This window comes from Hyperolius riggenbachi, chromosome 11, assembly GCF_040937935.1.
Source record: "Hyperolius riggenbachi isolate aHypRig1 chromosome 11, aHypRig1.pri, whole genome shotgun sequence".
NCBI classification, from domain to species: domain Eukaryota; kingdom Metazoa; phylum Chordata; class Amphibia; order Anura; family Hyperoliidae; genus Hyperolius; species Hyperolius riggenbachi.
Window position 1 is genome coordinate 193352033 of NC_090656.1, and position 21807 is coordinate 193373839.

Consider the following 21807-nt stretch of genomic DNA (forward strand, 5'->3'; position numbering starts at 1 on the left):
CAACACGTATGCCACAGGAGGATGCAGGACAGAGATTATTGTATAGGATACTTTCACTCAACAAGATTGTAATATGCAGATTAGAGGAGTCGGTGGAATCCTAAATTGAGGAGGCGGAGTTATGCTAGGTACACATGATGCGTGTTTTCGATTTTCCATTCAATCGATGTTTGATTCGATTTCCCGCTCAAATCTCTTATCTTTTCTTATCAATTTCGTTTCACTTCTATGAGAAATCGAGCGGTAAAATGATCGAAAGTAATATCGGACATGAGGGAATTTATCTATCGAATGTATCGTGTGTCCCTAGCATTAGAGTCTGAGAATTTCTGAACCGTCTTTATAGCCCTGCTATGAGCGGACCCCAATACTCGGTTCTTTTTCTTTTGGAGCCCACCTCTCACCAATGAATTTTATATGTGCTGTTTGGCATTGGGGCATTACTAGATAAACTGCCTCTCCTATAACCTGCACTTATATTACTCTACTGCAGACTTCTTACGGCATATGTGAGAGATGGCCTCTTTATACAGCTGCTGTTTCTCAGACTCCCTATAAGGCCAGACAGTGGAAGCTGGTTCATTTCATGTCTTCTGCCACTGTTACATGCTATACCGTCTTCCATAAAAGGATCACATCGTTCAATCATATCTTCACAGTGTTTTGACAGACATAGAGGTTTGTGCCGCAGTAAACTGGAACTTGTGGTGATTAAACAACTTGTGTCATTTAAGGGAAGTACCGCTTTTCTGGAGAAAAGCTCTGTAGACCGGGTCCGGCTCTATATTATGCAAGGAGAGACAGCAAACGTTACTTCTGCTTGATTACTTTGTTGTTATGTGCCTAAAAACCAGACATTCTGCCGTGCTGCTAATAGAAATGGTGATAGAGAAGCGTCAGAGCGGACTGCCAGTCAGCGGATTAATGGAGGTGTTGGTAATGAGTATGAAAGGCTCCTTCCAAGTGCAGCTAATCCCTCCTGCAGCAAGGTGGACAGTCTTATGGCAACAGTACTGGAGGCAGAGCGCACAGGACCGCTGCCAAGCCTGCCTGGGAGAACAATATGAGCCTACTGGCAGTGTGTGGAATGTTCAGCTGGCAACAGTATCAAATACAAGATAAGCTTTATAAACATTTCAAGAGCAACTTAACGCAATGTAACTTAATGGTTCAAATGCTTATTTTTTTGTTGACAATATTACTTAAGAAATTATTTAGTCAGTTTTTTCCCATTGTACAATATTTCCTCTCCCTGATTTACATTTTTAAAGAACAACTGAAGTGAGAAGAATATGGAGGCTGCCATATTTATTTCCTTTTAAACAATACCAGTTGCCTGGCAGCCTTGCTGATCTATTTGGCTGCAGTGGTGTCTGAATCACTCCAGAAACAAGCATATGGCTAATGTTGTCAGATTTGACTATAATGTCAGAAACACCCGATCTGCTGCATGCTTGTTTAGGGGCTATGGCTAAAAGTATTAGAGGCAGAGGATCAGCAGGATAGGCAGGTAACTGGCATTGCTTGAAAGGAAATAAATAGATCTGACATTATAGTCAAATCTGACAACATTAGCCATATGCTTGTTTCTGGAGTGATTCAGACACCACTGCAGCCAAATAGATCAGCAAGGCTGCCAGGCAGCTTAGGTGACATTGTAGTCTTACTGGACAGTAAGCTGTCCGGACTCCTCCCCATTCTGACATGAAATAGTCTGGGAGGGGGCACCTGCTAGTGTTTTCATGTTATCACTCCTCCCTCTGATGGTGAGAAGTCAACTCTTTGCAGCCAGCACTGCAGCTAAACTGAGTCTCATAATAATAAGAATTTGCTCACCAGCAGTATATTGATACAAGGTACTGCAAACACATATAATAGAATGTACAGTAATACATTATTCAGGATGCACAATTTTGCATTACCAACCTGGTTTCACCATTGGAAACACTTACTATATCTATATATTGCTGTATATAGCAGGGCTGTGTAGTCGGTACAAAAATCTTCCAACTCCTCAGTTTCTGAAACCACGACTCCAACTCCAACTCCGGGTACCCAAAATTGCTCAGACTCCGACTCCATAGTCTAATACTTAACAAGGCTGTGGATTTTGTACAAAAAACATGCGACTCCGACTCCCGACTCTGACTCCTCAGTTTCTGAAACCACGACTCCGACTCCGGGTGCCCAAAATTACTCCAACTCCGACTCCATAGCCCTGGTATATAGGTATGGAACACTGACCTGCCTATGATATTTAACCTAGGCTGTTTAGTTATGTAACTGACATTTTTTTCCAAAGGGAATATTTATGGAACAGATGCATCAAAATATAAGAACTGTGTGTCATAGCAAAGCCTCCGAATCACCTTTGCTTACTAGGCTTCCAAACACCAAAAGACTTACTTGTGTAGCACCTGTCTATATTTACGGCAGTTCAACAGCAAAAGTGTCATTTAGTAGTGTGTATTTCATTAGGTTATGAAAAATCGGGATGGCCCTGCCTAGGAGAAGCATGTGATCAGTTTGATCAGCTGATAGATTTGTAAGGTTCTGATTTGCTGTGATGCTGGTTTAACACATGATTATGACCAGTAAATCAGAGCCTTACAAATCTATCCGCTGAGGAAACTGATCACACGCTTCTCCATGAGTTCTCCCAGGCAGGGCCATCCCTATGCGGAAACAATTGATGCATGCGCTGATCTACTTATCACTAACTGATGAAAAGGTTTTGATCCAGTCATCTAAGCTGTTTACACAAGTGCTTTACAAATCAGTCTACATCCCAGCTTACACAGCTATTGTTTGACATTTCATATAGTAACACAACTCTTCACGTTTCAGTATTTTCAGAGCCGTCTGCATACTCATCCGCCCCATGGGAATTCTTCAATGAAAGTGAATGGCAGCGACCCTGGATCACAACATGAAGCCATGAGGGATGACTATAATTTCAATAATTGGATGACCCTTCTAGCCCAGCTGCCTCTGCTGCTTTGTACTCTGCTCAACTCATTCATTTACCAATGGTGAGATGTGTCCATCTATATACAGTGAAGTAAAATAGCCGCTACACAGTTAAAGCACATCTTAAAGGGGTTCTTTCGCGAAAAAAGTAGGCAGTTAAAAAATGTGACAGATGACAGGTTTTGGGCCAGTCCATCTTTTTAAGGGGGATTCTCAGGGCTTTCTTTGTTTTCAACAGCATTTCCTGAACAACAGTTGCAAAATCTAACTGACATAATAGTGTGCAAGTGATTAGGGAGGCCGGCTGGTATCTTGCTATTTTGGCAGTTAAACTGCTGTTCAGGAAATGCTGTTGAAAACAAAGAAAGCCCTGAGAATCCCCCTTAAAAAGATGGACTGGCCCAAAACCTGTCATCTGTCACATTTTTTAACTGCCTACTTTTTTCGCGAAAGAACCCCTTTAAGCAGGGGAAAACAGTTTCATTAAGGCTGCTTTCACAGTGGAAAGTTACAGGTGCACGTCAGAGCAGCCTGTAACGCAGCCCAACTCACAGTAATGAAAAATCAATGTTGCTGTTCACAGTGCCCACGTTGCGTTACAGTGTAACGCTGGACGTTCAAAGAATGTGCAGCATGCTGTGCATTATAGGTGGTTTTAGCTGCGTTAGACTGTTTGCACATGCTCAGTAAGGGGAGAGTCAGCTATTGTTCCTAGCCACATGGCTAATTAATATTCACTGCACTGTAGTGTTGTCCAGATCATGAACAATTCAGATCTTTTGGATCTTTTTTGTGAGTCAAATCATCCTGATCATCACAATGAAGGATTCGGTTCACAGTGGATGTCTGGAAGAAACAGGAACTGCAGCTTCTGTGCACAAGCACAATCTTCCTGCTGCATCTCTCCCTTCCCCATTAGCACCCTCATTCTCCTGCACCTCTCACTCTGCTGCACCCCTGCTTCCTGCTTCCCTAGTAAAATGATTCAAAGATTCGGTTCAAAGATCCGGATCTTTTCAATGATCCAATTCGAATCATCCGTATCATTGAAAAGATCCGGACTTCCCAGGATAGCACCAAGAGCCTCGTAACCCGGCTCAATCTGACGTCCAACTTCAACACCACCATGCGTTGCGTTAGGGGCACGTTATGCGACCTTAACATCCCCTAAAACGCAATGTCCTGGTGTGAAAGAGGCCTAAAATCCTTAGTCTCCTCAAGCTTTTCGTTCACTTTGAAGTCACAATTTTATTTATTAGGTTATTTTCACTGCAGTCCCTCTTTAACCACTTAATGACAAGCTGACTTATAAAAACATCCTGCTAGAGCCTCTTAATGGACGTTTTTATAAGTCAGACAATGCTTTTGCCGCTGTGCATGTGCGCGTGCATTCCCATGCACATGCACGTGAAAATAGTGAAAAAAAAACCACCAAAGAAAAAATACACCTTTATTTCCAAATACTATATTGTCACCATATTTTGTACTAGGGCCATAATTAAAATCTTGTGATAACCAGGACAAATGGGCAGATAAAATGTGTGAGTTGTATGCACAGTAGCAGTGTTTATATTAAAACTATAGGGGATGAATTTGGAGAAATAGTGTATTATTTCATTTTTTCCATGTTTTTCTATTTAAAATGCATAGAAAATAAAGTAATTACTGAAAACAAATATCAACCCCAAAAAGCCCAAATGGTGGTGAAAAAAACAAGATATACATAATTTAATTGTGATTAGTAGTGATTAACCTCCTTGCCGTTATAAAAAATCCGGCAAGGAGGCAGCGCTGCACTTTTTTTTTTTTTTTTTTTTTTTAAATCATGTAGCGAGCCCAGGGCTCGCTACATGATAGCCGCTGAGCGGCGGCATCCCCCCACCCACTCCGATCGCCTTTGGCGATCAGAGTATGCAGGGAATCCCGTTGAGAACGGGATTTCCTGCAGGGCTTCCCCGGTCGCCATGGCGACCGGGCGGGATGACGTCACCGACGTCATGGACGTCGTGACGTCAGAGGGAATCCCGATCCGCCCCTTAGCGCTGCCTGGCACTGATTGGCCAGGCTGCGCAGGGGTCTGGGGGGGGGCGGCTCGGCGGGTAGCGGCGAATCGGCGGCGAGCGGCGGCGATCGCGTACTACACGCAGCTAGCAAAGTGCTAGCTGCGTGTAGGAAAAAAAAATTATGCAAATCGGCCCAGCGGGGCCTGAGAAATCCTCCTGCGCAGGTTACCCCGAACTGTGTTCGGGATAACCGGCAAGGAGGTTAAGCTATTGGCAAATGAACGGGATGAGCACTGAAAGGTGAAAATCGCTCTTGTCCATTAGGGTAAAAAACGGCCTTTGGGGTGAAGTGGTTAAAGGAACACGATCAATACCCAAGTATTCTAAAATGACAATGTACAAATATTGTCAAAGTAGCTGTGTAAACATTTCCCTACTTTTTATGTTAAATATCAGAGGCAAAAGCTGTAATTAATTGTGTGTAGATTTTAGCTGTGTTTGGAATGTCTCATTTGCTGAGGTATGAATCTCTGCAGTCTGATATGCTAAGAACAGTGTAATATTGAAGCAGAGTAATATATGAAATTATTCTGGTATCAGGTTTCACACACACAATTACAAATGTTTATGTTGCACATAAGATACATTTCCTCAGCTCTCTGTGAGAGAATGCTCTGCCTGTCTCTGACTGAGCTCTCTGCACACTCATAGTTAACATATGCATTGTGAGGGAATTCCCCCCTCCCCTCATGGCTCACTCTGGAGTCAGGTTAAAGAAGACTGCTGTCAGAAAAGTGTAAAAGGAATTAGATAACAGTAAACAAAGAGATAAGGATTCAAATGTATACACCAGTACTTAGCAGCACTTCCTAAACATTTCCTATCTCAATTGATTTGTTTTTTTTTTAATCGATAGTGTTCCTTTAAAGAGAGTCTGAAGCGAGAATAAATCTCGCTTCAGACCTCATAGATAGCAGGGGCATGTGTGCCCCTGCTAAACCGCCGCTATTGCGCCGCTTAACGGGGGTCCCTTCACCCCCAAATCCCCTCGGTGCAGCGGGGGAGCACTTCCTGGTTGGGGCAGGGCTAACCGCCGCAGCCCTGCCCCACACGCGTCTGTAAGCACATATCTCCGCCTCTCCCCCGCCCCTCTCAGTCTTCCTTCACTGAGAGGGGCGGGGGAGAGGCGGCGATGCGCCGCTGATAGACGCGACTGGAGGCAGGGCTGCAGCCGTTAACCCTGCCTCCAGGAGCGACCAAGTCTGCGACCAAGTGTTGCAGTGGGGGATTTGGGGGTGAAGGGACCCCCGTTTAGCGGCGCGATAGCAGCGGTTTAGCAGGGGCACACATGCCCCTGCTAACTATGAGCTCTGAAGCGAGGTTTATTCTCGCTTCAGAGTCTCTTTAAGTTATGGTGACCCAGAGCCAGGATGATTTTCTGTAGGAGGGTATTAGTGGGCTGTGTTCCAGGGGTTGGTTTAGATACATTCCTGGTTCACAGAGGCAAGAAATGATTTGCATTGTTTCTCCATTATGCTAATGTGGTGCACTATGGGTCTTGCACTTTGGACAAAGGGAAGTGATCAAATGTAATACCTTTCTGTGTTAAGAAGTCAGTACAGTGCTTTGTAGTAAAAGAAATAGGATTAATAACTGTATAGTCCACCACACCACATCCTTGCTAATGACTATAAATAGGCCCAACAGTTCTAGCTAATAGAAGAGGAAGCCACAAGCTATCCAAAGGCAAAACAAACATTTGGGTTGCAAGTTCATAGATAAACAAAGTGTAAGAAAGTGCATATTAGAACATTTTTTTAATTAGTTGTTGTTCCTGCAAAATGCCAAAGTCAATGCAGCTTCCTGTGGGAGAGGTTGGTAGATCATCATGTGAGCTTGGGGCGTGGCCATATCCCAGAAGACTGTGCTCATACCTGACTGACTAGTTATACATTACTAGGAAGTACTGATAAACCAAAGTGTTCATACAGCTTCCTGTCTGTGTTGGCCTTTGGAGAGGTTTAACAGCAGAAAAACCCTGATTCCCCAAAAGAATCACAAAGCCCCAATCCACCCCCCACATTCACCCCTGGTGAACCCCACCCACATTCCCTGGAGCGTCTGTGCAGTTGTTGGCAGAGGTGAAGTTTTGTGTGGCAGCTGTGGGGCGCGCACAGCTGTGCATCCGTGTATACTAAGTATTATAGGTGGCCTTGGTGACAGTACCTCTGCACTAAAAACGAGCAGCCTAGCAGTATCGGCATTAAAGCCCAATCACCATATGATTGTGGTGAGTGTCAGAACCCATAGAAAAAACTTCCATGCGAAGCCGCATTTCATTTATATGCAGATAACTTACAACACCCAGATGGTCTGTCTGGTTTTTGTGGCTCTCTATGGAGTTTTAGAGCCTATCTAAACACTTCTCTACTTAGTCCTGTTCAGTCTATGTGACCTTTATACATCCCAGTTACCGGTGAAATTGCTGAATCAGATTGCCACATGTGATTCCAGCATTGCACTATGTCAGATATTTAGGTTAAATGTTACTGTCATTTTGATTTATGGGTTAAATGTTATGATTGTTTTTAGTTTACCACAGTCTTCGTCTTTCGTGCTGTGCCCAGCTGCAACTTCTTCTTTTGTAGTAGGCTTGATGTTTTCTTCCCCCATTGGCTCTGTGGGCTTTTTACATTTTGCATATATTTTGTCTTTATTCACATATTGTATTTATACGGTTCAGAATATTTAGAACTGTTCACATCTGTTTATGCAAATGTTGCGATTATGGATAGACATTGGTCCCCTGAAATGATTGCTCCTGATAAGTGTTGCTGGTGTGTAGCAGAACTCGAGAAAAAGCATGTGATCTGGTGATAGATCAGCAAGATTCTGATTCTGCACAGGAAACAGGAAGTCAGAGCCTTATGGTACCCATACACTATGGGGACACTGCAGGTTACTAGAGAGTGCGACAGAACAGCTGTATGCAAATGTTTCCATCTCGCAAGTAAACAGGATTATAACAGGAGGCTGCCGAAAGCGGTCGATGGGTAAATACGTAAGTGCCGACACACCTTCTGATTGCCATCATCCTTCCCCTGTCCTTAGAACAGAACAGACAGCTCAGCCAATAGCCCAGCAGCATGTCTGACAAGTGGAGGAGCTGAGCAGCCTGTACTTCCCACCTATTCTCCAACACCTCAATACCAGGGCTGAGTGTGATGAGTAGACACACATGCCTGTATGTAGGAGGGTTCCCTGTGATCACATGACTGCTGCTGATCTCTACTCCTCCCAGTTGTGGAGGCATCATATCTCAGGTCACAGTGGACCTGAACCTAAACCCATGTTTTGCTTCTATTTATATCTAAGGCCCCATTTTGAGTACCAGCCTAAGGCTCCATTCACACCTAAAACTGCAAAACACCGGCGATTACCGCTAGCGTTTTGCGGGAGTAATTTTTCCGCGATTTAGTCTAGGATTTTATTTGTGCGGCGGCATGCGACTTGCGAGCCGCGATGCCGGCACAGCTGCTGCCTCTCGCAGCCAAATCCCTCTAGCCATGCTATGCGCGGCTATGGGATTCGGACAACTACGCACGAAATTATGCTGCAGGGCCTCAGATTTATCCTCGGTCACGAATTCGGATGGCTCTCATAGACTTCTATAGGCTGCTGAAATCCATCCGAATTCGTTGGCAGGGAATCGGCCCGGATTCGCAGCAGTGAAAACCCGGCCTAACTCGGAAAAAAATCACTAGACACTGTAGCGGTTTGGGAGCAATCGCGATTAGCGGTTCTATACATGCTAATTGCGATCGTCCGGAATCACCGGCAAACCGCTGCATATAACATGTTTGCGGTTAACGCTAACCTCAAACGCGGTGGTGAGAATACTGCCATAGTGTTTCATGTGCTAGCGGTTTTTAAAAACCGCTAGCGGTTTGCCTTGAGTGGGAATCGCGCGATTCCCACTCAAGTGTGAATGGACCCTTACCAGTAACCAGTATTTCCCTGTCTAATCCAGATGTTAATCTTTCCTTATTTGAATGTCATCTAAAAGGATTATTTGAATGTTATTGGAAGATTGGGTGGAAATCTATATGTGTATGACCAGCTTCACTCTTCATTAAAGTGACACTGAAGCGAAAAAAAACATATATAATGAATTGTATGTGTAGTACGGATAATTAATAAGAGTCTCAGCTTTTTTATATAACATTGCATTATTCTCTAATATTTGCAGTTTACAAACTACACTCTGTATTTTAAATTATGAAACAGAGCAGAGCTAATGACCCTTTGAACTTCTCTGCAGTAAAACCTTATCTGAAGTTGTCTTTCACTGATTCTTTGATGTATAAGTGCTTAAAGAGAACCAGAGATGAAGCACCCTCTTGTATTTTACCTTATAAATCAGTGGGAACATGACAGTAAACAACTAATCTGCTCTTTGTTTCATTGTTCTCTGTTTAATCTGACTGTTACCACCTGATAAGAATCCCCGACTGAGCATTCAGTCTGGCTTTGCTACGGAAAGATTATAGCTGAGTCTGTCTTCTCTGGTGTCTTTTTAAGACCAAGCCTGCCCCCTTGTGGCTCTGCTATAATGACTCAGCTATAATTATTCCCTGCAAAGCCAGACTGAATGCTCAGTCCGGGATTCTTATCACAGCTGATAACAGACACTTTTAGCAGTGAGGATGAAACAGAGAGCATGGTAAGTGTTTTCTATAATGTTCTTACTGATATACAGTGGTGTGAAAAACTATTTGCCCCCTTCCTGATTTCATATTCTTTCGCATGTTTGTCACACTTAAATGTTTCTGCTCATCAAAAACCGTTAACTATTAGTCAAAGATAACATAATTGAACACAAAATGCAGTTTTAAATGATGGTTTGTATTATTTAGTAAGAAAAAAACCCTCAAAACCTACATGGCCCTGTGTGAAAAAGAAATTGCCCCCTGAACCTAATAACTGGTTGGGCCACCCTTAGCAGCAATAACTGCAATCAAGCGTTTGCGATAACTTGCAACAAGTCTTTTACAGCGCTCTGGAGGAATTTTGGCCCACTCATCTTTGCAGAATTGTTGTAATTCAGCTTTATTTGAGGGTTTTCTAGCATGAACCGCCTTTTTAAGGTCATGCCACAACATCTTAATAGGATTCAGGTCAGGACTTTGACTAGGCCACTCCAATGTCTTCATTTTGTTTTTCTTCAGCCATTCAGAGGTGGATTTGCTGGTGTGTTTTGGGTCATTGTCCTGCTGCAGCACCCAAGATCGCTTCAGCTTGAGTTGACAAACAGATGGCCGGACATCCTCCTTCAGGATTTTTTGGTAGACAGTAGAATTCATGGTTCCCTCTATCACAGCAAGCCTTCCAGGTCTTGAAGCAGCAAAACAACCCCAGACCATCACACTACCACCACCATATTTTACTGTTGGTATGATGTTCTTTTGCTGAAATGCTGTGTTACTTCTACGACAGATGTAACGGGACACGCACCTTCCAAAAAGTTCAACTTTTGTCTCGTCGGTCCACAAGGTATTTTCCCAAAAGTCTTGGCAATCATTGAGATGTTTTTTTAGCAAAATTGAGACAAGCCTTAATGTTCTTTTTGCTTAAAAGTGGTTTGCGCCTTGGATATCTGCCATGCAGGCCGTTTTTGCCCAGTCTCTTTCTTATGGTGGAGTCGTGAACACTGACCTTAATTGAGGCAAGTAAGGCCTGCAGTTCTTTAGATGTTGTCCTTGGGTGTTTTGTGGCCTCTCGGATGAGTTTTCTCTGCGCTCTTGGGGTAATATTGGTCGGCCGTCCACTCCTGGGAAGGTTCATCACTGTTCCATGTTTTTGCCATTTGTGGATAATGGCTCTAACTGTGGTTCGGTGGAGTCCAAAGGTTTAGAAATGGCTTTATAACCTTTACCAAGCTGATTGATCTCAATTACAGTACTTTTGTTCTCATTTGTTCCTGAATTTCTTTGGATCTTGGCATGATGTCTAGCTTTTGAGGTGCTTTTGGTCTACTTCTCTGTGTCAGATAGCTCCTATTTAAGCGATTTCTTGATTAAAACAGGTGTGGCAGTAATCAGGCCTGGGGGTGACTACAGAAATTGAACTCAGGTGTGATAAACCCCAGTTACGTTATTTTTTAACAAGGGGGGGCAATCACTTTTTCACACAGGGCCATGTAGATTTTTAGTTTTTTTTCTTACTAAATAATAAAAACCATCATTTAAAACCGCATTTTGTGTTCAATTTCGTTATCTTTGACTAATAGTTAACGGTTTTTGATGAGCAAAAACATTTAAGTGTGACAAACATGCAAAAGAACAAGAAATCAGGAAGGGGGCAAATAGTTTTTCACACCACTGTATATGGTAAAATACACAAGGGTGCTTCGTCTCTGGTTCCCTTTAAGAAAATTGCACTTCTCGCCGACTAAATTAGTCAGAGCTCAGAGAAGATCTTTTGCATAGATAACAAGTCAAGTTTCTTAACTCTTCCTGTACTGGAAACAATATGAGACTCATATTTTTGCTACTAATGTTCTATTTCTTAGCTGTACTACACATACAATTCATTATCTCATAAGTTTATTTTCACATCTGATTCCCTTTAAAATGAATAGAAAGGCAGCATGCCTTCTATACAACAGCACCACCTAGTAGCTGTTCAATGCAGTTCAATGCTATGGCCCATCAAATGACCACCTCCCCTGCCCCAGCCCTGATCCACCTAAACCTAGAAACTTGGATCAGAATTAGATGGATCAGACATGATGGTACAATAGATTCCCAGTACATTGAGTATATTTGAAATCGGCGCCGGTAGACTTGGGCACAGGGTACAGCGGTATATGGCTGATCCTGTTTCTGCACAAGTCCCGGCCGTGTTAATTACTATTCTCCCTCCAGGCCGCGAGGGATAGTGGGGAAATGAAATAATTCGGCTTCCAGCGATTGCTGGAGGCCGAATTATTGTGTTTTTAAGCAACCTCTGCTCCGTCTTCTGACAGAGCCGACGTTACTCACTGAGCGCTGCAATAGGAGTGTTTACTATTGAAGTCTATGGAGGCGCCGGCTGCGCCCAAATCTAGCAGCGCTGAAAGGCACTGCTCCGGGTACATTCAATCAGAGTGACTGTATAATGGGGTGGAATTACTAAAGGAATTGTTCTCTTTCTTAACTAACTGTAGCCTGTGTACACTTCAGACACAGCTAGCCCTTATTATAGAAACTGGTTGGTATCCTATATATTATGAACCAAACAAGTGGGAAAATTACTTGTTTGACCACTTCAGCACCACAGGGTTTTTTGCTTAAAAACCAGAGCAATTTTCACATTTCAGCACTCCTCCCATTCATTCATGATCTATATCTTGTTTTTTTTTGCCACAAATTATGCTTTGTGAGGGTGATATTTGCTTTTAGTAATTATGTTATTATCTGTGCATTTTAAAGGGAAAAATTAGAAAAAAAGAAAAAATACACTATTTCTCCATTTCCATCCACTATAGTTTTCAAATAAACAATGCTACTATAGGTAAAACCCACACATTGTATTTGCTAATTTGTCCTGGTTATCTCAACATTTAAATAATGTTCCTAGTACAATGTATGGCGATAATATATTAGTTTCTGGTTTGTGTTTTTTGTTTTCTCATTGTACTCTATCAGTAATTAAAAGCCCTTATCTTCATGATTAACAGTAATACACTCTCATGGCATACATATTTTAAAAGCTAAGTCCCTAGGGTAACTACTGTATGTATTCTCTTTTCAATGCTGTCACTTTTGGTTTTTTTTACAAGTATTTATTTAGGGGTATAGAGTACATGAAAATAACAGTTTTATTGCTTTTCATTCAGTTTTCCGGTAAAAAAAATCACATGACTTAGCCCTCAGTTGTCAAACAACACAAAATCTATTCTCTCACTTGTCACGGTTAAAATGATACCCTATATACATAATCAGATAGCTTATTGTGCATACAGCACACTGTTTACCACAAGTACGCCTATCTACTCCCCTGAGCTTCAGATGAAGTTTTGTGGGGAGTAGATAAGCGTAGCAAGGGAGGTGAAGTGGTTAATGAAAATGAATTTGTTTAGCTGACTAATCTAAAGTTTCCCTTCTCCTCTTCCAGCATTGCAGAAAAAATCCGTATAGCGGGCAGCATGCTGGTGATCCTGGGCCTCTTCATCTTCACCGCAGTGCTGGTAAAGGTCGACTTGAGCCCGCAGAGCTTCTTCAACCTGACCATGGCCACTATCTGGTTCATCAATGGTAACTGTCTCCTGTAAACAGATTCTATAACATGAAACGTTGACTATTAATAGATGTTCATTACCGGTACTTTGATTCTGCGAGTGTGTTTGCTGGTACACCTAAGATTGACCAGGTATTTAATCTTGGCACAGGGTGGCTGGGTAAACACCCAAGGTGTGTTCTGTTTTGCTTCACTCACAGTTGTTAGGAACTGGTAGTGTTGTCAGAAGTCGGTACATTTCAGGTATGGCCTATCCTTTAGTGTGTGTGTGTGTGTGTGTGTGTGTGTGTGTGTGTACAGTGTGTGTGTGTGTGTGTGTGTGTGTGTGTGTGTGTTGTGTGTGTAGTGTGTGTGTGTCTGTGTGTGCTGTGTGTGTGCGTGCGTGCGTGTGTGTGTGTGTGTGCGTGCGTGTGGGGGGAGGTGTGTGGGGAGGTGTGTGTGTGTGTTGTGTGTGTGTGTGTGGGGGGGGGGGGGGGAGGTGTGTGTGTGTGTGTGTGTGTGTGTGTGTGTGTGTGTTTGTGTGTGTGTGTGTGTGTGTGTGTGTGTGTGTGTGTGTGTGTGTGTGCGCGCGCGTAGGGAAGGAGGGAGACAAGGAATTACTGACCACTCCCTGAAGGTACATACACAAAAATAATAATACAGCTGATTAGCAACCACTTTGGCCGACGATTATTTACACTGCCAGTGAGTGTACAGAAGCCAACCGACGTCGATTAAGGATCCAGCATGTCGGAACCTTAAAGTAAAGCTCTCATAATAAAATGATTTTATACTCACCTGGGGCTTCCTCCAGCCCCATAAGCAGCGATGCGTCTCTCGCTGTCCTCCCGAGTGCCTCCGTTTGGCTGCAATTAGTCCCAGTAATCTGGCTCAGTTGCTCCAGTCGGCTCTTTTGCGCATGCACGGCCCTTATGGGACCGGAGGAAGCCCCAGGTGAGTATAAAGTCTTTTTGTTATGCGATCTCAGGTTTACTTTAACGATGGATGAGCATGACTGATCACAGTGCTATTTTCGCTCCTTCACCCCTTCATAGCAACAGAATGAGTTGCTAGCCTGAAGGCTAAGGCCCCGTTTAAACACTAAAACAGTTAGTGCGCGTTACTACGCGGTTTTTTCATAGCAGTGCACTGGGAAGAAGATTTCAGTTAAAACGCGTTAAGTGTGAAGTGTGCCATAGGAAACCATGGGCATTACTTTGAAAATCAGTTTTCTTTCAGTTATAACTGAGAGCAACTGATTAAGTGTAAAAGGGGCCTAACAATGTGTCTGTTCAGCACTCTCAATTTGTCTCCTAAGGGATTGTTTCCTGATCACCGATGGGCAGCAATAGTTCTATGTGTTTACTTATTTAGAGGTACAGCTGTCCTTCCAGCCCAAATGTTAATGTGTGTGTGTGTCGGTGCCCGTGCATTGTAATCTCACCTGCTCTAGCTGCGGTGACTCCCAGTCTCCTCTGCTGTCTCCCCCAAGCATTGCCAGGAACATGTGTGATGTCATAAATGTGCCACATGGTTGCTCGGTGTGACAACGCGCTGCTCAGGGGAGACAGCGGAGGAGCAGGTGAGATTACAATGCTTGGGGGGGTTGAGGTGGTGTCACATGGCCAATTCCTGAGAGATGTCATGCTGAAATCAATCAGGAATTGGCCTGCGGTGTATGGGCAGCCAATCCGATCAGAGAGATCAAATATTAGTCAATCTGCCCATACATCACCTATTGCCTATTATCTATCAATAGTTTGTAATTGATAATGTTGCAATTACTTTATGTTGTCATTATCTTGGATATAACCTAATTTTCATAATGTTTGTGTTTTTTCTTCTCTCTCTTTGTCCTGTTATCTCTTCCATCTCCGGACAGCTTTCTGTGCGATTCTCCAGGGCAGTCTCTTCGGGCTCCTGACCCTGTTCCCTCAGCAGTACAGCAGCATGTTCCTCAGTGGTCAGGGGATGGCGGGAACCTTCGCTGCTCTGGCTATGATCCTATCCATGTCCAGTAAGTAGTGTACCCTACTTTATACCTATCTAGAATATAGGGAGGCGCCAAATAAAAACAGGTAAAAAATAGGAAGACTCCAAGGATGACTACAAGTAGATCCAAAGAAGTCTGTAATTTCTATTGTTGTGTAGTGTGCGAGCAGAAGCAACAAGCTTGAGTGAGCAGCGAAAGCTACACTGCGGGTAATTACCATCAGCCAACAGGAACAGCAGCTTTCAATCTGCATAGGTCTCCATTAGAACCAGGAAGCAAGCTTTTTACCATGTAAACATTTCTTTGCTGTGAACAGGTTCTTGCTAATTTATTTTGGCTTCCCTACATATCCTATGTACAGGGCAGCACGGTGGCGTAGTGGTTAGCTCTCTCGCCTTGCAGCGCTGGGTCCCTGGTTCGAATCCCAGCCAGGGCACTATCTGCAAAGAGTTTGTATGTTCTCTCCGTGTCTGCGTGGGTTTCCTCCGGGCACGCCAGTTTCCTCCCACATTCCAAAAACATACAGATAAGTTAATTGGCTGCCCCTAAAAATTGGCCCTAGACTACAGTACTTACACTACATAATATAGACATATGGCAATGGTAGGGATTCGATTGTGAGCTCCTTTGAGGGACAGTTAGTGGCAAGATATATATATATACACTGTACAGCGCTGCGTAATATGTCGGCGCTATATAAATACTAAATAATAATAATAATAATACTCATCAAATCTTGGAAATATGCAGGTAACTGGAAACAGATGTGGGCGGTGTTGTGGTATACGCATGCAGCTTCGTCTGGACACACCTGTGACGCACCTGTGGAATTCTATTTCTTTAGCGAATCAAGGATTTCCTGGTTGTGACATATTTCAGAGTTTAAGCCCAGTTTACACTGCAAGACAAACTTTTATCAGATTTTTTTTCTGTATAGTAAAAATGTTTAGAGCGCGTCCTTCTGTATGATTAGAACGTTTTTTTCAGTCTCAGTAGCTGGCAATCTTCTCACATTTGTCAGAAAAAAGTATCATGGAACCAATATATGAAAACGATGCACAGTAAAGCGGGGCACATGCACAGAGCAACCAGTGTTGCTTAAAGAGGAACTCCATTGAAAATAATGTAATAAAAAAAAGTGCTTCATTTTTACAATAATTATGTATAAATTATTTAGTCAGTGTTTGCCCATTGTAAAATCTTTCCTCTTCCTGATTTACAGTCTGACATTTATCACATGGTGACATTTTTCCCGCTGGCAGATGATGTCACTGGAAGGAGATGCTGCTTGCTTTTTTGGCATTTGGAAACAGTTGTTATTTCCCACAATGCAACAAGGCTCTCACAGTGTGATGTCAGCACCATGGTCCTAACATCACACTGTGGGAGGGGTTTCACCACAATATCAGCCATGCAGAGCCCCCATACATTTCTCATGGGAAAGGGGGTATCAGCTACTGATTGGGATGAAGTTCAATTTTTGGTTACGGTTTCTCTTTAAGTTGTTCAGTGAAGAAGGATCCTGATTGGTTGCGCTGGGCAGTTGCTCCAGTTTTCACTCTGTTGATCAATCAGCCCCTCTGTATTCTTAGGACAGTTTGGCAAGATAGTCATTGCTGTGGGCAGATTTCCCATCTATCATCAGAGCTAGTAAATAATGTGTACCTGGTTTGTATCATCTTCCTTGAAATAGATCTGTCCTGAAATAACCTGCCTTCTCCTGATTTCTCCATATGTATCAGACCGCATATGAATAAGTGCAGTCATATGAGATGGAGACCATGACTCTTCCTGTTCTACTTGCTGAGCAGACAATAGCTGTGTGTTTTTGTGAGGCAATGAACTATTGTTATCTCTTGCTTCCTTTTTTTCTGAAAAGTCTGTGCAACTTTCTTCCTTAAAGTGTACCCAAGGCCACCAAAACACAATAGATACTTACCTGATGTCACAGTCCTATTGATCTTGGCACTGGTGATAGATACCGGCAGTCTCAAGGCATGGGGCTTGATTCACAAAAGAGTGCTAACTGTTAGCACGGCCGTTTTCGCGCGAATGTTCACGTTTGTGTGCGATCGCGAATTTTCACGCGCAATTAAAGTTTTTGCTCGCAAACGTGAATTTTCGCGTGAAATCTATCGTTTTCGCACGAAAATTCGCGTTTGTGCACGAAAATTCACGATCGCGCGCAAACGCGAACATTCTTCACCAGCGCACTCCACAAGGGATGATCGGCCGTCACCTCTAATGGGTGGAGGACTACTTTGCTGCCTGGTGCCCACTAGGTCACGACCCCTAGGGCTACCACACCAAAGATGAGTACAGAAGGGGTACCTTGCCGATAGGCAAAGATTACTAAACAGAACTGACTGACGAAAACTAATAGAACAGGACCATGGACTGGACAGGACAGGCTGGACAGGTCAGGCTGAATGGGGACTAGCTTGATAAGTACCAGAGAACTGGGTAGGGGACGCTGGATTAGTACCAGAGTACTGGAATGGACAGCCTGGAAGAGACAGACAGGGCTGGGCTGTACTGACAGGACTGTCTGGCAGGAGAGATACATGATAGGCTGGTGAGACAGTTACAGGGGGACAGTCTTAAAGAGTAACTGTCAGGCTGCAGAAGCTAATTTAAACCTCTATTCTCCTGTGTTAAACAGTTTAGAAGGAAGCTCAAAAGCCATTAGTGAAGATAAACATTTCAGTTACCTTTGATGTGTGCTTATCTTAAAGTCTGTTATAGACCCATAAAGACACAAGCCGCAGCTAAACTGCAAAGCATTCTGGGGCCCTCCCCTCGGCTGCTAATGAGACGGTACAGGAGCTTCTAATCAGTCCAGCGCGAAGCACTGATAAATCTCGGGCAGACTACACTGCAGGAGTCAGCTATTGTTCCTAGCCACATGGCTCATTAATATTCACTGCACACCGTGTTGTTCAAGAACGAGCTTATCTGTGATCAGAAGCAGGCAGGACATGAGGACACATTTGGCTTCACAAACATGGAGCCTGCCATGAGCTGTCAGGAGCATCTATCTCTGCATATACTATATACAAAATCTGTGAAATCCAAACGTGGACAGTGAAATGCATATGTAATGTAAGTACAGCCAATCTTTAGCTACTGATATATGTGTTTATTTTCTCTGAGACCCTATACCTAACAGCTCCTCTTTAACGGGCATGGCAAATTGGCAGATGTGACAAGACAGACAAACAGCCAAAATTGACAAAAACAGACTGACTGGCAAAACATTGCAGACCCACTGACTTGACAGGCAAAGAACAAAGACACGCCAGTGCTATATGGCAATGCAACCGTACTGAATGCCGAGAGTTCAGAACATGTTGTTAGCCTGCAGGCTAGCGAGGTGTCTGTGCAGCCTCGGCCACAAACTGCTGCCCGAGGAATGTGTCCTGATCGCTGCCGAGAGCCAGCAGTCCCAAGTGTGGACAAGGCTTTATTTTCCCAGAGAACAATTCACCCTCGACCGCTAAGCTCTGGCCCACCAGAAAATGTTTTTATTCATAATGTGATTTGTTGTACGGTACAGTTTGCGCCTTATTGTGCTGTAGTATTTCCTTGTTAAGCAAACGTCTAACCATTGTCTAACCATTGAGGTGAGCTGCAGGTCTCTAAGGAAGTGATTTTAATATGATAGAACTTGCATCAGCCATTGACAGCTGCCACATTACACCGCAGACCTCCCGCTGAACATATTTTTTCTTTTTGACGTTGCCACACACAGTACTTCTCTGTCTTCACAGAAGTCAGTGCTTGCCTAAGGCTTTTTATTTGTGCACTGTTTACTGTAAATCAGGTTGCTCATCCCAAACCATGTAGTAATTCCACACACAGCATAGCTGTACTGAAACACGTGTCATTTATAACTGGGCCCCGCCTTTCTGGGTTTAACCAGGCCTCTTATGCACAGTATTGGGTGTTGGGAGAGGCTTGGCAGTGCTATGGCCATTTATGTACATTATATAGTCACACCAAAGACCTTATGTTAAAAATGCCAAGGGCAAACAATGCACTCTTCATGACTCATATTAGTTTTATGATTTTATGCATGAATGCGTAAAGGAAGTTTGTTTTTAGCAATTCGCTTTAAGGTCGTTGCTCAGTCAATAAACCAGAATGTGTTACGGCTTAGACACTCATCAACTGGGGAAATAATACCCTTCTCTAAAATTAGTTTAAAAAGAGGGATTAATTACTGAGGCTTAAAGTCCAACCAAACCCATGATTGATGTTGTTGAATTCTGAAAACGCGTTATTTAATGTACAACAGAGTAACCAAGCAGCTCGGGGTGACCCAAACCACTAGGAATGTATAGGGGGATAAAAGAGATCGAAAAGCCCTCCTGCTAATAAGCAATGCTAGGTGAAATTTGCCTTTTTAAACAGAAGGAAATTTGCATTAACTCAGCTATTAGGCCTGGTGCACACCAAAAACCGCTAGCAGATCCGCAATATGCTAGCAGATTTTGAAACGCTTTTTCTTATTTTTCTGCAGCGTTTCAGCTAGCGTTTTGCGGTTTTGTGTAGCGGTTTTGGTGTAGTAGATTTCATATATTGTTACAGTAAAGCTGTTACTGAACAGCTACTGTAACAAAAAACGCCTGGCAAACCGCTCTGAAGTGCCGTTTTTCAGAGCGGTTTGCGGTTTTCCTATACTTAACATTGAGGCAGAAACGCATCCGCAATCCAAAATCTGCAGCAGCCCGGGAGTATGCGTTTCTGCAAAACGCCTCCCGCTCTGGTGTGTACCAGCCCATTGAAATACATTACCCTAGCGGATCCGCACCCACAAGCGGATCGCAAACCGCAGCAGAACCGCTCTGGTGTGCACTAGGCCACAGTGAACATTTGTGGTTGCCCACAATGCACCACTACTGAATATGCAAATGATCTCGTTTCGCCCCTGTAAGCCAGACAAGCATCCAGAACCATCAGTGTATAGCAAGCCTATAGCTATAGGCTTGCTATACACCAGCGGTTCTGGATGCTTGTCTGGCTTACAGGGGCGAAACGAGATCATTTGCATATTCAGTAGTGGTGCATTGTGGGTAACCACAAATGTTCATAGCTGAATTATTGCAAATGTCCTTCTGTTTTAAGAAACCAAATTTCACCAAGTAATGTACATAAGGATTACTTTTGGAATATTTTCAAATTTGAAAATCTGTCATATTGATGTGCTTGCCTGCAGCTGTACACCTATAGACCTCTGCACTATTGACTCCAACTTTCCATTGAAATACAAATCTATGCCAGCGTAGTGAATAAAACCAATCCCATCTCTTGTGCATAAATAAATTATAAAAAAAACCATTGCAAACTATTTCTTTGCTCCACTCCTGTCACTACCTCTGTCACCACCTTCAGCGACATGTTTTCTACTGTAGTGCTGGGATATGTAGTTTGTCTATTTTATTTTTTCTACTTTGGAAGTCACTTGGTAAAGGAGACAATAGTGCATGCATATGCACCTAAAGGCGCGTACACACGCTATACTTCCGCCAACGACGCGTCCGCCAGACCCTCTCGCTGGGCGGCCGTGCAGGCGACAGTAGCACGTGTGTACACGCTGTCGGCAGACTGATAAGGCTGTTTCTGAACGATCCGCTCAGCGCTGGCATAGATTTGTATTTCATGGAAAGTTGGAGTCAATAGTGCAGAGGTCTATAGGTGTACAGCTGCAGGCAAGCACAGCAATAAGTCAGATTTTTAAATTTCATTCATGCTCAAGGCAGATACTCACCTAAGGAGAGAGAAGGCTCGGTTCTAATGAGCCATCCCTCTCCTCTCCCGGTGCCCCCGGTGCTGCGCTGGCTCCTCCGTTCTCATCCCACGCCGAGGGGACTTCGGGAGTGGAGTCCTCCCTAAGACAGGCGGAGCACACGCGAGTGCGTCAATAGAGGGCGCGCGTGCGCAGTGTAGAGCGGCCTGTCTTCGGGAGCACTCGGGCTCCGGAAGCATTTCCGAAGCCTCCCTTCGGCCGGGAGACAGCGGTATTTGACCGAAATGGTCGAATACCGCTACGGGGGAGCCAGGACAGCAGCGGGCACCGGGAGAGGAGAGGGAATGCTCTATGGGACCCAGAGCCTCCCTCTCCTTAGGTGAGTATCTGACTTTTTTTTTTGTAAAACCGGTTCCCATTAGCTTTAAGAGGCTTCCCTTATCCCCCTTCTCCTCACTGTTCCAGGGCTTGTTGACGGAGCTCAGCCTCTTGGCTCACACCTGTGCATATGGCCGGCCTTTGACCTGAGCGACCGGAGCGGTCGCTCAGGGCGCCAACATCCAGGGGGGCGCACGTGATGTGCATTCAACTGGCCCTGGCCGCATTTCTACCTGCTGGCTGCGGACTCCGGGTCCGTTTGTGGCTGCTGCGAGTGGTAGCTTCGCCCCCTGGTGCTGCTGGAGTGAAGACTCCAGGAATCTGCTGCTTCCTCTTGCTGAGTCTGTGTGAGCCGTGCTTGCCAGTAGTGTCGCATCCCTTGCTCACAGGCGATGTCTGCGCTGCGCACTAATCAGAGAGAAACCTGCTTGTCACTCCTGACTCCTGGCCATCTT

General features: G+C 44.0%; 1 protein-coding gene across 3 annotated transcripts in view; it reads left to right on the top strand.

The window, feature by feature from the left end:
• The window catches only part of SLC29A2 (solute carrier family 29 member 2), a 107915-nt gene that overhangs the window by 53165 nt on the left and 32943 nt on the right, over positions 1–21807 (top strand). For all 3 annotated transcript variants that reach the window (XM_068261237.1, XM_068261234.1, XM_068261236.1), the window contains exons 4-6: positions 2848–3032; positions 13131–13270; positions 15115–15249. In XM_068261237.1, coding sequence (XP_068117338.1) covers positions 2848–3032; positions 13131–13270; positions 15115–15249 — 460 coding nt within the window. The remainder of the gene's footprint in view (positions 1–2847; positions 3033–13130; positions 13271–15114; positions 15250–21807) is intronic.